A 17,500-nucleotide genomic window follows, 5' to 3' on the forward strand; every position below is an offset into this window, starting at 1 on the left:
CGTAATATAAACTATCTGATTTTTATCAGATGGAGCGTTCCGCTCACATAACCGTCTGCGTGCGTGCGTTGCGCACCCGCGAGCACAGACACGAAAGAGAGAGAGAGAGAGAGAGAAAGAGAGAGAGAAGGAAAGAGAGAAAGATAGATAAACAAAATTTTACCATTTAATATAAACTATACTCCTAAGGAAAGGCTTTCATATATTTACTTATAAAGAGAGAGAGAGAAAGCGAGAGAGAGCGAGAGAGAGAGAGAGAGAGAGAGAGAGAGAGAGAGAGAGAGACACGCATGGCTAATGATACACGCAGCAGCCTAATATACACATTTCTTAGTTTGCTCTATAGTAGGAGTTTTGGGCTGTCGGAGGAATGGGCTGTCGAAGGAATGGGCTGTCGGACATATGGGTGTCGGGATATTGAGATAACTTTTGTCGGGGTAAAGGGAAGTCGGGGTAATGGGTCAAAAATGAGTTTGCTCTATAGTAGGACTTTTGGGCTGTCGGAGCAATGGGCTGTCGGACGAGGACACGGTTTCTTACTGGCTAGCTTAAGATGTTCAGCTGTTATCTTATCCAGACCACAGGCCTTATTATCACCTAGCTTCAAAACTGCTTCATGAATTTCAGCAGGAGTAACAATCACCTCATCATTAAAATCTACATTTTCCACTACAACCAGATTACTTTTTACACAGTTGAACAGCTCAGAACATTGTTTCTGCCATAGCTGTGACATTTCATCAGAACCACTCACTCCATCTATATTTGATGGAAGAGATGTTTTACAATTGTTTATCATTTTAATTTCCTTCCAGAAATCATTCACATTATGCTTTTGTAGCTTCTTTGCCAGTGAATCTGGACGTGATCTTTGGACGTGATCATTCCACCCTGGCTTAGCATTACATGCTTTTGGACTATGTTTGATGAGAGGCCTGCTGGAGGTACAGAGTGACTCCACAATAGACTCATACAGGGTTGATAACTCATTACAGTGTTGAACATTTCTGCAGTTCATGTCTCGACACAATAGAGCATCTTTTGGCACCTTAATATTACCTAGCTAGTTTAAAAGTTTAAAAGCTCGTCTTCCACTATCACCTTCCCATCCTCCGTTTTGTAAATATCAGGCCATGGGGTACAAACTGTGTTTGAAATATGAACGTAGATGTAGGTTCCAAAAAAGGCGGAAAAAAATATATAAAGTAATAAAGGCGGGAAAAAAGTAAATATAAAGTAATATTACTCACCTCAGACAAAAGACGACGAAATGAAAGTAGATCAGTGATATAATATGAAGCGAAATGAAGTAAAACACTTTCCATAGTAATCTCTCATCGGACGGAGAGACGTAGCATCCGCACGATAACATGAGAAGTGAAACGAGCAGCGCAGGAGGCGTGGATTTAAGGGGAGGGACAAAGTCAGCAAGGGCTGTGATTGGTCTGACAAGCAGACATGCGTACATGCGAGAGGGCATGCCCGGGCCCGGGCCCGCTGCAGCCAGCGTTGCCAGACTGTGGGAGAGAATCGAGCGACCCGGTCTGGGAAAACAAAGCCCAAAAGAAGCGACTGTGTGGACTATATGGGCCACGCGAGCCCCAACGGATGGTCTCTTTGTGCTGGTTGGGACCCAATAACGTTTAGATTTGATGTTTTATGAGCTTTTGATGACATCAAGCCGTGGATTTTTACATCTCCGTCGCAGCCTTCCGTTACGGCCAGCGTTGCCAGGTTTGGGAGTGAAACGAGCGGCTGGCCTTTTAAACCTACTGTTTACATCGTCAGTATGAAAACAGCAGATCCACATTAAAGTCACACTGGTGAGAGCATAGTCAGACACAAAACGCCACAAAACGGCACTTAACACATTGTGTAACATTGTGTGTTTGAACTGACAGATGTTTCTTTTTTTTATATGACCAAGGGATGCTATGCTAACGTTGTAAACAGACGTTTAAATGGCTCCAATTGTGCTAATAGGACATAATCATTGATCAGTATATACTCCCTAGTCCCTAAGGAAGACGATGTTATATTTAATATGATTTTAAATATACATTTAGCTTAGTTTAAGGCTCTTATTTGTTGAAAGGAGGAGATGCTAGCGAAATTAGCGCGTTAGCGTCATTTATTGAGGGGTTTAAAGGCTGTATGGGACCGTTTATAACACTGTAAAGATAACGGTTGTGTGCTCAGATAACCTGGTGAGCTGATGAATGGACAGTGGATTCATTGTTAGATCAACCTGGGATGTTATAAGTGTGTATTGGGCTGACTGTAACTGCTGTTTTCATAGCTGCTGCAGGCTTTATAGTGGGCTGAAAGCTGCTTAAAGCTAACAAACAGTCATATCTAGTCCCCGATTTTATATTTCATATTATTTATAATATATTTTAGCTTGGTTATTATATAGCAGTTTGAGGGAAAGAGCTCTAGCTCCGTTTTTGTACTGTTATTTACCATGACAGTTTAATATTTTGTGGTCATGGGTCAATGTGTGTTGTTGGTCAACACATGTTTACCTCCATCTGGGGTGTGTGGGGGGTTTGTAAACCGCTCAGTGTAACATGCATGATATATATATTAAACTGCTAAATGAGGAGAAATCTAATTAGTGATGGACTGTTTCAGACAATGTAATGTATTGTAGATGTTGATTCTAATCACTGTATCTGATCTGTTTGTGTATGTCTAGGCCATGCTCTTGTTTATTGTACATTATAGGGCACTGAGGGTGTACAAATGGAACCAAATGGACCCTCAGGGGTCCATTTGGTTCCATTTGTACACTCTGAGAGATAGGATTTTGTAATATAGATTGAGGTCCCAGAGATATAGAAAATGTTATCAAATGGGGGTCTTTGGTCTAATGCATATCAAACTGGGGGTCCTTGAAATTAAAAGGTTTGAGAACCACTGTGACAGGGGATACTGTGTGTTCCTATTTGAGACAGTTATGTATGCAAATATTCCAAAACACTTCATTAATGTTTTTAAATAGCCGATCTACAAGCTTGTAGATTGGCTATTTTCAAATGGCTGATGTATATAGGGTCTATGTGGCTTGCTGATTTTGATGCTATATATATTAACACATTTTTCCAGTACAGTTCATCAGTACAGTTATTTAACATGACAGTGTGGTGCTAAAGCTGCAGTTGAAATCCAGCTCCTAGAGAACCACTGTGATATCCCCTGTGGCTGGTGTGTGTTCATATTATTTGAGATAATAAATAATATACACTCTTAGAGTTAGGATTTTATAGTATAGATTGCGGTGCCAGAGATAGAAAATGTTCAAATAGGGGTCCTTGAAATTAAAAGGTTTGACAACCACTGTGATAGGGGACACTATGTGTAGTGGAACGCAGTGAGCTGGCATTGAACCCGAGGCTCCCACTCGCCAGTCCGGCGTAATACCATGACTGTTGCACGCCGGTTCTGGCTAATTTGACTGGGGGCTACATATGCGTTCATATTATCTGAGATATTTAATTATGTGTAGGCCTTTATGTATAGTCTACATGATTGTGGATGCTGTGTGTTCATTATGCTCTCAACTAGTGTCATAGAGTTGAGGCTTTGGACAGAGAGAGACTCAAAGCTGTTTATGTGAATAAAATGTTCATCCAATACGTGTGTGCTATTACAGTAGTTCTCAAACGTTTTCATGTGAAGGACCCCCAAATTAATATGCATTTGACTATAGGGTTTATTATTATTTATTTATTATGATTTTGATGTTTATAATAACACATTTTTCTGGAGACACCCGGGAACCCCCTTAAGAACCCATGGGGGTCCCCTGACCACAGGCCTTTTTAATATGTTCTGTATCCACATGCAAGTAGGGACATGGTGGTGTCACAAAGCAAACAAGCACTGGTAGTAAGTACTTCTAGCTTTTGCTGGTTTCAGGGTGCAAGTCCCTGCAGTGCTGTACCCTGCTGACTGTCTCACTTTTGTCCTGTATGTTAAATTAGCCAATCTACAAGCTCGCATGTTAAGTACATTGGTTTTCAGGATTCAAAAATGGCAAAAAGCTTGCAGATATGCCACTTTTGTGACGCTGTAGCATGCTCAAGTAGGGCATTAATTTACAAAAGTGAAAATATGGAGATTAGGTGTTCCCCCCCTGCTGTTTGTTAACCTTTGTGTTTCTTCTTCCTCTCCAGGGTGTGATGGTGGGCATGGGCCAGAAGGACAGCTACGTGGGTGACGAGGCCCAGAGCAAGAGAGGCATCCTGACCCTGAAGTACCCCATCGAGCACGGCATCGTCACCAACTGGGACGACATGGAGAAGATCTGGCATCACACCTTCTACAACGAGCTGTGTGTGGCCCCCGAGGAGCACCCCGTCCTGCTCACTGAGGCCCCCCTCAACCCCAAGGCCAACAGGGAGAAGATGACCCAGGTAAGAAAACAAAAACTGGGGACTTGCAGGAAGATGTGGGGACATCTAGAAAAAACAATAACTGACTTAGTCTGGCTCATTTAGTTTAATTAAATAGCTGCAGGGTTGAATTTTAACATGATTTTATTTGTAAATAATCAAATCAATTACTCTGACTATTTCACCCTGTATTATGCTTTGTTGTACACGGGTGGCGTACAAAAATGGCAGATCTACAAGCTCACAACACGATGCATTGTGAGCTCTTCATTCAGATCATGTTCGAGACCTTCAACACCCCCGCCATGTACGTGGCCATCCAGGCCGTGCTGTCCCTGTACGCCTCTGGTCGTACCACCGGTATCGTCATGGACTCCGGTGACGGCGTGACCCACACTGTGCCCATCTACGAGGGCTACGCTCTGCCCCATGCCATCCTCAGGTTAGACCTGGCTGTACGCGACCTCACAGACTACCTCATGAAGATCCTCACCGAGAGGGGCTACAGCTTCACCACCACAGGTTGGCAAAAACACCTTGAAACCAGCCAAACTCCTCAGCCACACATTGAAACCAGCTAGAGAAGGCTTTTAGTGTTATATTGTTGCTAGAGGTGTAAAACCCCTCAACATCCTGCCGGCGGTTTACACCACAAGCAAACTTAAACCACTTAATCCCTTTAGACTTGGTAAACAGGACATGAGCTGGCTCTGTACTTTCTACACAAAATCTCTTGGGCAAAAATAGCTATAGATCTGCTATTTTGGGCTTAAGTTCCCCCACAATATGCATGCTGGGATTCCAAGTTGTTAAAGAATATGAATTATATATTGCCTTCTGTTAACTAATCTCATTCTCCTCTTCTGCCCAACAGCCGAGCGTGAGATCGTGCGTGACATCAAGGAGAAACTGTGCTACGTTACACTGGACTTTGAGCAGGAAATGGGCACCGCGTCCTCGTCTTCCTCCCTGGAGAAGAGCTACGAGCTGCCCGACGGACAGGTCATCACCATCGGCAACGAGAGGTTCCGTAATTTGGATTCCATAGCAGCCAGCATGTCTTCTATGGAAGCATGTTGGGCAGCGAAAATAGCCGATCTACAAGCTCTCAATGTGTCTTGTAGATTGGCTATTGTCGAGTATTTAAAGCCAGAGTCTGATTTCTTTGCCTGGTTGGCAGTATGTAAAACGGCAGGAACAATATTACTAAACATCATAATTGTATGTATTGACTCATTTTAACACTGTTTCACAGTCTCATAATAATAGGGTTTGGCCATACATATTTTCAGTCGTGAGCTTTTATTTTGCTTAATCTATGTTTACATGAAATGTTATCACTCAATTAGTTGTCACACTGTCCAGTTAACACATTTGGTTCCAGTTGTACACTCTCTTAGGATTTTATAGTATAGATTGAGGTCCCAGAGATAGAAAATGTTATCAAATGGGGGTCCGTGGTCTAATGCATATCAAACTGGGGGTCCTTGAAATTAAAAGGTTTGAGAACCACTGTGACAGGGGATACTGTTTGTTCCTATTTGAGACAGTTATCTATGCAAATATTCCAAAACGTTCACTTCAGTAATGTTTTTAAATAGCCGATCTACAAGCTTGTAGATTGGCAATTTTCAAATGGCTGATGTATATAGGGTCTATGTGGCTTGCTGATTTTGATGTTATAGATATTAACACATTTTTCTGGGGACCCTGTACAGTTAATCAGTAAAGTTATTTAACATGACAGTGTGGTGCTAAAGCTACCGTTGAAATCCAGCTCTTAGAGAACCACTACCCTGGTGTGTGTTCATATTATTTGAGATATTAAATTATGTGCAGGCCTATTGGCTTTGGACTGACAGAGACAGAAAGCTGTTCAACACATGTTCATCCTGTATGCAAATAGCTTGTAGATCGGCTATTTTCAACCAGGTGATGAAAGGTTTAAAGTGGCTAAAATGTGTAACATGGATTATAGGCCAAATGCTACAGCAGAGGAAATGGTGAGAAATCAAATGAGTGATTGACTGTTTTAGACAATATGCATTGCAGATATGTTGATTCTAACCAAATAAGTGTATCTGAGAGATGTATTTATGTCTAGGCTCCTATGCTCTTGTTTAGTGTACATGATAGGGCACTGGTTCTCAAACAGAGGGTGTACAAATGTACAAAATTCCATTTAAACACTCTTAGAGTTAGGATTTTAAAGTATAGATTCAATTCAGAACCTCTGCCCCAAATTATTCACATGGGCCTGTTATAGCGCCACCAGGAGGCCGCTTTTTGCAAAACATTTTTTTTGCCAGTACTCCTACAGATTCTGTCCAAACGTCAGGTAAATGGGTACACAGTGTCTCTATAATCATTAAACAAAACGGGTCTTTCACATTTTTCATATTCCATCCTGATTGGCTAAAAATGTCCTCCAAAGTTTGCAGGAGTGCTCCATTTTGAACAAAATGCCTCGAATCATGATCACAGCATGCAATTTCCCTTAAACTATGCACGCATCCCACTATGCCGAGGAAGAAATGAAAAAAACATTTCTAATCAGCCTCATGGTGGCGCTAAAACAGGCCGATTCATGTTTTTACCTATAACTGCACCGATCTGTATAAAACTTTGCATACGCACTCCCTAGAGGCCAAGGAAAAACCTTTGCCCTGCATTTTTCACATCTGCCTTTTATAGCGCCACCAAGAGGCCGACTTGTGTAAAACACATTTGTTTATATTACTCCTTCCCATTTTATCCAAATTTCACGCAAATCGGTAGACATGATCTCTATAGTCATGTGATCAAGACAGATCTGTTTGATTTTTCATATTCCATCCTGATTGGCTAAGATTAACATCTAAAGTTTGCAGTAATGGCTTGTTTTGAACAAAATTCCGCAAATCATGAACGCAGCGTCTGGTTGCCGTGCGTGGCCTAGGAAGAAATGGAACCCTTTTCACATCGGCCTATTATAGCGCCACCAGGATGCCAAAATAACCCCTTGGGTTCCTCTCATTCACACACATGTATTCTGTCTTGCTGCAGCAAAATGATCTGCAAGCTTGTGGATCGTCTATTTCAAATAATTGATGTATAGGGTTTATAGTGGCAAGCTGATTTAGATGCTATATTAACACATTTTCCTGGGGACCCCCTTAAGGACCCCTGGGGGTCCCCTGACCCCAATCTGAGAATCACTGTGCTATTTTCTACTGTGATTACAGGTCAATCATATCAGTATGAAGGAGAGCTGTATTGGTTCTTTATCAAGCCACTGCAACACACGTTATTCAGGCCTTTTTAATATTTTCTGTATTCACATGCAAGTAAGGACATGGTGGTGTCACAAAGCAAGCAAGCACTGGTAGTAAGTACTTCTAGCTTATGCTGGATCCAGGGTGCAACTCTCTGCAGCGCTGTGCCCTGCTGACTATCTCACCTTTGTCCTGTTGTATGTTTACATGAAATGTTATACATTACATTACAGTCATTTAGCAGACGCTTTTATCCAAAGCGACTTACAATAAGTGCATTCAACAGGTAGGGAACCAAACCACTAATCACCAGAAGCATTAAGTGCATTCTCTTCTAAAACAAGCAACCAAGAGTATACCTAGCACTAAGGTAAAGGTGCTATATATCAGCTACCTACTGTCTTAAACAGATGAGACTAAATAGGAAAATCAAATGAGCAAGAGCTAAAACAAAGAAGTGTATCGAATAAACAAGATCCAATAAAACAAGAGTTCGTACAACTAGTTAACAACAAGTAGGCAAGGCAAAGAGGAAGGGTAGTGTTTCCTGAAGAGGTGGGTTTTCAGCCTGCGGCGAAATATGGGCAGTGACTCTGCTGTCCTGACATCAGTCCCATCAGGACCGAAGTGGTCGGGCAGGGGTGTAAGCATCGACCATAACCCGGAGGTAAGAAGGAGCTGTTCCTTTCACTGCCCTATAGGCTAGCACCAGGGTTTTAAACTGGATGCGAGCCGCTACGTGGAGCCAGTGTAGAGAACGGAGAAGGATAGTTGTGTGGGAGAACGTGGGGCGGTTATCACTCAATTCATAGTCATGCTGTCCAGTTAACAAATTGACAAGGACGGTTGACAACTATGTGCAAAGAGGCTGTGTTTTCAGATCAGCTATAGTTGTCTGAGAGTTGTCCAGTTAACAAATAAACAAGAATGGATGACAACGGTGTGCAAAGAGGCTGTGTTTTCAGATCAGCTACAGTTGTCTGAGAGTTGTTCATTGTTGGTTGACGGAGCTCGGGATCAAACCTGCGACCCGTGGCATAACAGAAACACATGGCTACTAGACATGCAAATCACATGGCATAACAGAAACACATGGCTACTAGACATGCAAATCACATGCAAATATGCAAGAGACATGCAAAGGAGGGACCCTCCCCGATTTGATCACGTGACAGGGCTCGGCCAATGGCTTCGCAGGACGGAAAGCACTACGGTACGACTGATCCCCGGCCGCCCCACACACACACTATTACAAGCACGCACATGCGCACGCACCCAAACAACTCTATGACGTGCACACACAAACACGCACGCAGGTAAACCATTTCCGTATCCCTTCTAAACCGGATATGCAGCCGTTGGCTCTGAAACATGAGGGCACTAGGGACACGTGGGCACTAGGGAAACGTGGGCACCTGGTCAACTGGGAACTGGGCACTTGGGACATGTGGGCATCTGGACAACTGGGCACCTGAATTAGGATTTGTGTTTTTTTTACTTTACAAAGCATGCTGCTTTGTTGTTGTCTCGGCCAGGCCAAAAGGCATGGCTATGGAGACTATGTTTTGCACCCTGTCTGTCCGTCCGTCCGTCCGTCCGTCCGTCCGATCGTGTGTGTCCTTCATAGCGAAACTGTGCACACACACTCCTGGATGCCAATTCAGAACCTCTGATCCAAAATGTTCACATAGGCCTGTTATAGCGCCACCAGGAGGCCGCTTTTTGCAAAACCATTTTTATGACAGTACTCCTACAGATTTGATCCAAACATCCCGCAAATTGGTACGAAGTATCTCTATAGACATTAAACGATACATGTATATCAGATTTTTCATATTCCATCCTGATTGGCTAAGAATGACTTCCAAAGTCTAAAGGAGTGCCGAAAAATCATGTTTTTGCATCAAACGGTTACATTGTGTGCATTTGTGGTGCCCCCTATGGATCAAAGTGGAAATGCTTTTGGGGATTTGTTGAGTAAACCACCCTTGACATGTGATTCCAATTTGGGATTGACCAGACGCTTCATTCGTGATTTATGGATTTTTTTGTCAAACAGGCCCCTCCTGCTAACTTATGGAAGCCAATTACGGATGAACGGTATGGACTATCAAAATTCCGCTTGGGTCCAGAGATCATGTGTACCGATTTTTGTGAGATTTGGGCAAAATATGTGGGAGGAGGAGCTAAAAGTGTGTTTAAGAAAATTCAAAATGGCGGAAAATCTATCCTGACGCAAATGGGCGTGGCCTATATGGGGAGTTGCGTCATGACCCGAGAAATCTAGGGAAAAAATGATTTATATTCTACGACCTACGGTTCAAGAGTTATAGGCCAAAACGTAAAGGGGGTTGTTATAGCGCCACCATGAGGCCGACTGGTGTAATTCTTTTTTTAATAATTTCGAACTAAATCACGAACCACCCCTCCACGTCTTGAAACTTTAGCCCTTACGGTTTCTGAGAAAAGAATACTTGAATTTGAGTTTTTTCACTTTTCCATTAAAGTGGATGGAGAAATTTAATGCACTAATAAATCAATATCAATTAAACCATATAACCAATCTCTTGGCAAAATACACGCACACGATTCCCGGTGAGACCGGTCATTTTGACATATGGCACAAAATTGGGAAAAAAAACTGTGGGAGGAGTAGCGTGGCAAAATAAAGTTTATCTAGAAGTGGAATAAAGTGGGAAGAGTACTATAGTCTTGCCCTAACTACAGCATGAAGTGACAGAAGCCAGTATGACTTCAGTGTGCAGGTATCTTTTTGGAAAGGAAACAAGATACATAGACACACACAAAGAGGCGACAGAGAGGTAATCAGCGGGTGTTAGGGTCACGTAGGGGTTTAATCAGCACCTGGGTCTGACTTCATCTTTCACCACATAACTAAGTTTAAAGTATTTTAAAGTATAATTTTGTACTGTATGTGGCAAACGAAGACAATACAATGAATGTCAGATTGATTTCCGTACCCTCCCAACATCCCTGAGACAACGTCAGCTCGTCTCAGCCCGTCGATGGTCATCTTTGATTGGCTGTTGATGGGCAGCTTCAGCTCTGCCTTCTCGGATTCCAGTTGGTCGATGTCGACCTGCAGAGCATCCATTGTTTCCTCAAACTCCCCTAAGAAAAAAGATGCTGTTATGGAGCAGACTGATACTAAACATCAGAGAAGAAGATATCTCCAAAATGCTGAATCACTTCCATCAGTGGCAAGAAAGATTTCACAATTTGTGAAAGTTTATTCTATTCAAAGCGTTTTACAGCAGCAGAGCAGAGCACCACCTATTACTTACTTTAAGCGTGTATTCCAGTGTTGCATTTACTTCTTGTCATGGCTTGTATATGGATGAATATTTGAGAATTACGTACATTTGCCTTCAGTCAATTATGAGTGGTGTGTATATTGAGACTATAGGGCTTGAGCCTATATGTGATTATGTTACAATTACTACAGCTCACATGCAAGTGCATGTTTTGAAAAACAATCCTACTTCTTTCTTCTTGAGCAGTGTCTTCTTGAGCAGTGTCAGCGTCTGTATCTTCTCCACACGTTCATCTGCGTCTTGATGAGCTGTCCAGCTTCTTCTCCAGCAGACTCAAGCGCACGCTGGCCTCGCTCAGCTCCTCTCCCTGGAAAACACAAAATTACCTCCATTTATTTACACTTCCTTTTTAAACCACTCTTCTAAAGTTCTGTACTAATATTCTCTGGATTCTCTAGTGTCTGGATTGGATCACAGTTGGGATCACAATGACTCTTTATCTTTTATGACAGACTGAACACTTTAGGACGTTACTTCACTTATCCGATTACAAAATCCTGAGTGGACTGAGGGTCCACTTATACAAAACGCTTGTATAGATTGTATAGTGAGTGCCAGCAAGTACCACTTGAGAACTTAAGCTAATGGTCAGGTGATTAAACTAATTAAAACACAAATTTACATTGAAACACCATTTCTAACCACAGACTGTCCCTACCTTGACCTTGAGCTCCTTAATGACGGTCTCTCTGTCCTCCAGCTTCATATCAAGACCCTCTGCATCAGTGATGTCTGCTCTCAGACCTGCACTATTTTGACAGAGGGATTAGGAGGAGGAGGGGTAGGGTACAACATTCTGGGTTGTACTGTATGTATTTTTCATAATTTACTTGCAGCAGGCATGTAAACATTTGAGTACTTTTACTTTTGATAATGTAAGTACTTTTTGATGCCAATACTTTTGTACCTTTACTCAAGTAAATTCTCAAGTGAATTCTGGACTTTTACTTGTAATTTCTACATTGCAGTATTGATGCATTTACTCAAGTAAAACATTTCAGTATTTCCCACCACTCCACTACTCACAAGTTACCTAACCAACATTATTTGGGAGACATGGAACATTTGGGAGTTGAAAAGCACCAGTTGCTACGTTTTATATGCAACCAGAAACGTCATAATATCAGAATTATCTTGTCTTTAAAACAAACGCTAAGCCTAGGTTCATGTTTAACACTTTAATGAACTCCGTTCATCTCTTTGGATTCAACGGTCTTGTCGCCCTCATGTGGACAAAATGAATCATTACAGGTGGAAGTCGTTAATAAATAACATTTTCACTAAAATAGGAAATAAATAACAACAACAACACAATAAGGAGCTAGTTTCTACAATATAAGCTGTTAAAATCTACAAGGTCACAATGAGACGCGTTGTGAGCTTGTAGATCTGCTATTTTCGGCAACACCGTCGTAGAACAGAGCATAAAGTGAACATTAAAACTATTTTATTTTGTAAAAAAAAGCGGAAGTGTTTGAGTTGCGTTTGATGCGAGACTTGACCCATGAAATGCTTTTATTTTGACGAGAAAACGGAGGTGCTCTCATGGCGTACGATGTGAAGCTTGACCCCAGATGTATGGGAAATGTAGTCCTTAGAATGTAGTTCTTCAGCGACCAATGGTGTCAGGGAAATGTAGTCCTTAGAATGTAGTTCTTTTAGCGACCCATGGTGTATGGAACATGTAGTTCTTAAGAGTAGTCCTTGTGAACGGAAGCGCTCACATGGTTACTAACGTGTGACTTGACGCAACTAGCCTAGCCAGTTAGCATGTCAACATGATGCTCTGTTTTACGACGCGCGCCGAAAATAGCAGATCTACAAGCTCACAACGCGTCTCATTGTGAGCTTGTAGATCTTAACAGTTTATGTTGCAGAAACTTGCGCCATATTGCGTCTATATATATATATATATATTGCGTATTATTCTACTGTTAATATAATCTATAATGATGATTTAACAGATTATAAAACATTAGTTTAAATATTATTCTACTGTTAATATAATCTATAATGATGATTTAACAGATTATATAATTTAGTTTAAATATTATTCTACTGTTAATCTAATCCATAATGATGATTTAACAGATTATATAATTTAGTTTAAATATTATTCTACTGTTAATATAATCCATAATGATGATTTAACAGATTATAAAAATAATATTGACACACGTTGAGTTTAAATATTATTATACGTTCCATAATGATGAAACAGTATGTTTCGTAGTTATAATATTATAATATAAATATGAAGAGTTCTACATGTTTATGTATTCTGCAATTTTCCGTTGTCACCACAAGAGGGCAGCAAAGCCTATATTTTGCATATATTGTGCGTTGAGCTGTAAAATGAGGATAAATAATGTTATAAAATGTAAGAGTCTGTATGTTGTGATGTGAGAGTTTTAATACTACTACTACTACTATACTACCACTACCACTACTACTACGACTACTACCACTAATAATAATAATAATAATAATAATAATAATAATAATGTAAGAAGTCTGTAGTGATTGATTGATTGATTGATGTACTTTATTTAGTAAGACATGAGAACAACAGTACATGGAAGTACAAATTCACAATACAAGGTCTACTAAACTGGAAGACTCATAAAAGCACAGAGCTTGTTTCAAATGAGTTCCCCATGCACACAAATCATGATGACATATAAGAGACAGACAGATATACACAACTACTATAGAATGTCATACAATCAGTTTACAGGTTACTGGTATGAAGAGTGAGAAATATGTACAAAAGGAGAAGGAGAGAGGGGGGGGGGGGTAGGGGGGTAGGTTAGGTTAGGACTTAGACAGGGGCCATTTTCCAATTGCAGCCTCCTGAAGGTGTATCTTTAGGGCTGTTTTGAAAGAGAGTAGGGTTTTACACTCCTTTACTCCTTTTGGTAGGGCGTTCCACATTTTTGATGAATAGCATGAGAACGAGTTACTTCCCTTTGTTGAGCCAAAAAAGGGTTGGACAAGGTTTGTGGAGCTGCCTCTGGTATTGTGATCGTGGACATCATTAACATTTTGGAAGTATTTTGACAAATACAGGGGGATCCCAATGTTGTGATATATCTTGAAGACCAGGCCCATAGCAAGTTGCTGTACTCTGTCCGCAACCCTAAGCCATCCAATCCTATCAAAATGATCAGGGGTTAGATGGATTTTGTAGTTGAGGCCAAGAAGTAGCCTTACAAGTTTGTTTTGGGATGTTTGGAGCCTTGTTTTTAAGGCCTTGGTGGTGTTGTGATACCATGAAGTACATGCATAATCGTAATGACCTTGTATGAGGGCCACTGCAAGAGTCTTCAGAGTCTTCTTACTGACTTACTGTGATGGTGATGAGTTTCTGTTGAATACCTTTATTATAAATAACTGCATTTATTGTTGATGATCATTTATATGCAGCATTATTATCTGCTATATTCAAAATATAAACGGGCTGAAAATGTACAGAACATTTAAGAGAGAGGGAAGGAGGGGTGTGGCTACAAGGAAAAGGTGGGGTTATAGAGGAAGGGGAGGGGTTATAGAGGAAGGGGAGGGGATAAACTGTGTCACATATTTAGTTTTTGAATGTTACACCACTAATAGTTGCAGTCACGGCAGTCTATCGCCCTCTAATGTACTGTAGTTAATGACCACATTAAGACATTTAACTTAAATTCCATAAATAAATATGATCAAATGGCCAATAATGAACCAAACCAGGCACCACAATTACAACAAGTACAGATCCTTTACAGTTACACGGCACATGTTTAAACCAGTTGAATAAAAGGTAATTCAATGTTTGTTAGTGTCCCCGTTCACTGCTGTTTCACATGGTAGCAGGTCCAGACCTGATCTGTTGCCCCTGGTGGTTGAAATCTGATTGATTGATTGATTGATGTACTTTATTTAGTAAGACATGAGAATATCTAGCCCTAGAATGTCTGTGATCTTACATACATTTCATGTATTCCAAATACACAGTCATAGATCACCCTCGTCGACGCGCTGTGTAGTGACGATCTGCGCGGCCATAAAAGTGCTCTAAACTCCGTCTGTACTCACCCAATAATTAATTCCTAAGACTTGGAGTCATATTTTGTCCTCTAGTTTCATATCCATTTGAAAGTTCTGCCAGAAAACGTGTGTTTAATCAAATATCTCCACTTTTCCACGAGCTGCACACGGACGACTTTCTGTACGGGCGAGGGGCCCGGCCCGGGAATGAGTGCAGGACTGAATATATGTAAACTTCCTTTAGGACGCACAAATGTTTGGGACACACAATTGGCAGATAGAGTGATTCATTACCCCGCACCAATCACAAGCACCTATCAATTGTGTTCCCCATTCGTTTGTGCTTCCCTGTGTCAATTTGTTATGACGTTTTAAATTTGGTCCTTCACTCAAGTCCGTGCCCCTCGCCCGTACAGAAAGTCGTCCGTGTGCTGCTCGTGGAAAAGTGGAGATATTTGACTAAACACACGTTTTCTGGCAGAACTTTCAAATGGATATGAAACTAGAGGACAAAATATGACTCCAAGTCTTAGGAATTAATTATTGGGTGAGTACAGACGGAGTTTAGAGCACTTTTATGGACGCGCAGATCGTCACTACACAGCGCGTCGACGAGGGTGATCTATGACTGTGTATTTGGAATACATGAAATGGATGTAAGATCACAGACATTCTAGGGCTAGATAATATCTGAAGCGTTCCTGAATGGCTGAGGAGGAAAAGAGGGACAGACAGATAGACAGACAGACAGACAGACAGACAGACAGACAGACAGACAGACAGACAGACAGAGCCTCCTGTAGGGCGACCCCCTGGGTCTGGCAAAAATGTGCCACACAGATACAAAACAAACCCATAAAAAAAATACAAACAACATGTTATCCACAGCGACATGGTGATACTAATAATACATGTCATAGAGGGTCTAACGCAGAGGTCTTCAACAGGGGGTCCGGGACCCCTAGCCACTTCAACCCTAGCATCTCTATTCTGAGGGGAACATTAGCCCAAATACAAGCTCACAACAGTGATTGAATGGATGACTTGGATTGCGATCCGTTGGATTGATAAAATAGCCAATGTGCAAGTTTGTGACTCAATGTGAGCCTGTAGATTAGTTTGTGACTCATTATGAGCTTGTAGATTAGTTTGTGACTCAATGTGAGCTTGTAGATTAGTTTGTGACTCATTATGAGCTTGTAGATTAGTTTGTGACTCATTATGAGCTTGTAGATTAGTTTGTGACTCAATGTGAGCTTGTAGATTAGTTTGTGACTCAATGTGAGCTTGTAGATTAGTTTGTGACTCAATGTGAGCTTGTAGATTAGTTTGTGACTCAATGTGAGCTTGTAGATTAGTTTGTGACTCAATGTAAGCTTGTAGATTAGTTTGTGACTCATTATGAGCTTGTAGATTAGTTTGTGACTCATTATGAGCTTGTATATTAGTTTGTGACTCATTATGAGCTTGTAGATTAGTTTGTGACTCAATGTGAGCTTGTAGATTAGTTTGTGACTCATTATGAGCTTGTAGATTAGTTTGTGACTCAATGTGAGCTTGTAGATTAGTTTGTGACTCATTATGAGCTTGTAGATTAGTTTGTGACTCATTGTGAGCTTGTAGATTAGTTTGTGACTCATTATGAGTTTGTATATTAGTTTGTGACTCATTATGAGCTTGTAGATTAGTTTGTGATTCATTGTGAGCTTGTAGATCAGCTACTTTCGCAATGTTTGTGTTATACCATTGTACGGCAAAGTATAAAATAGGGCTGGCGGTTGATCTAATTGATTTAATCAATTAGACAAAAAGTAAATTAGAATGTGTTGATGTGTTGATATAAAACAAAAATATATATAAATGTGTAATCGATATAGAGTAATCGCTTTGAAAATAATGGATAGTTGCAGCCCTAGTTTGAACTGTCTGCTATTGATTGTACTGGAATCTTGTCATTTAAAGTATACTTGATTCATTTAAAGTATACTTGATTCATTTAAAGTATACTTGATTCAAAAGCTGCACAATGTGTCCAAAGAATTAGTGACCTTACAATGTTTACGCCCATGTTTACTTATTATGTGCTTTTGTTCAAGGAGGTCATTAAAAAAAAAGGATTTGGAACAAAATAAAGCCTGTGAAAAATGGGAGTATATAGTATACAGCAGTGGTTCTCAAACCTTTTCATGTCAAGGACCCCCAAAATTAAATGTATTTGGCCGTGGACCCCCATCTCAAATATGTTGTTCCAGGGACCACCAGAAGCAAAGATTTGAGTTACAAATGTTCGCTTAAAAAATATACATATATATTCAAAGGTTTGCACAAATTGTCACGAGGTTAAAAGGTTAAAAAAGGTTAAAATGATTGTGATGCTATATTAACACATTGCTGGGGAGCCCAACGTAGACACAGAATCTAAATGTTTCCATTGAGCAGGGAGACCAAATACAACCACCCCAATTGTATACGTTATATTGTATTAAAA

General features: G+C 40.7%; 2 protein-coding genes across 2 annotated transcripts in view; one reads left to right on the forward strand and one right to left on the reverse strand.

Moving 5' to 3' along the window:
- kcnq1.2 (potassium voltage-gated channel, KQT-like subfamily, member 1.2) overlaps positions 1–17,500 on the reverse strand; it is a gene marked incomplete at both ends in the record, with an annotated part of 592,759 nt that overhangs the window by 191,445 nt on the left and 383,814 nt on the right. The gene's annotated exons all lie outside the window — the stretch shown is intronic.
- Positions 4,178–5,766, forward strand: LOC311047834 (actin, cytoplasmic 1-like; the record flags this gene model as incomplete). The annotated part of the gene is made up of 4 exons (XM_084060785.1): positions 4,178–4,418; positions 4,673–4,919; positions 5,272–5,427; positions 5,747–5,766. Exons 1-4 carry the CDS (start codon positions 4,185–4,187, stop codon positions 5,764–5,766), a joined length of 657 nt encoding a protein of 218 aa, XP_083916911.1. The 5' UTR covers positions 4,178–4,184.

The sequence above is a fragment of the Gymnoscopelus microlampas genome (genome assembly GCF_963454915.1).
Source record: "Gymnoscopelus microlampas genome assembly, chromosome: 6".
Lineage (NCBI taxonomy): Eukaryota > Metazoa > Chordata > Actinopteri > Myctophiformes > Myctophidae > Gymnoscopelus > Gymnoscopelus microlampas.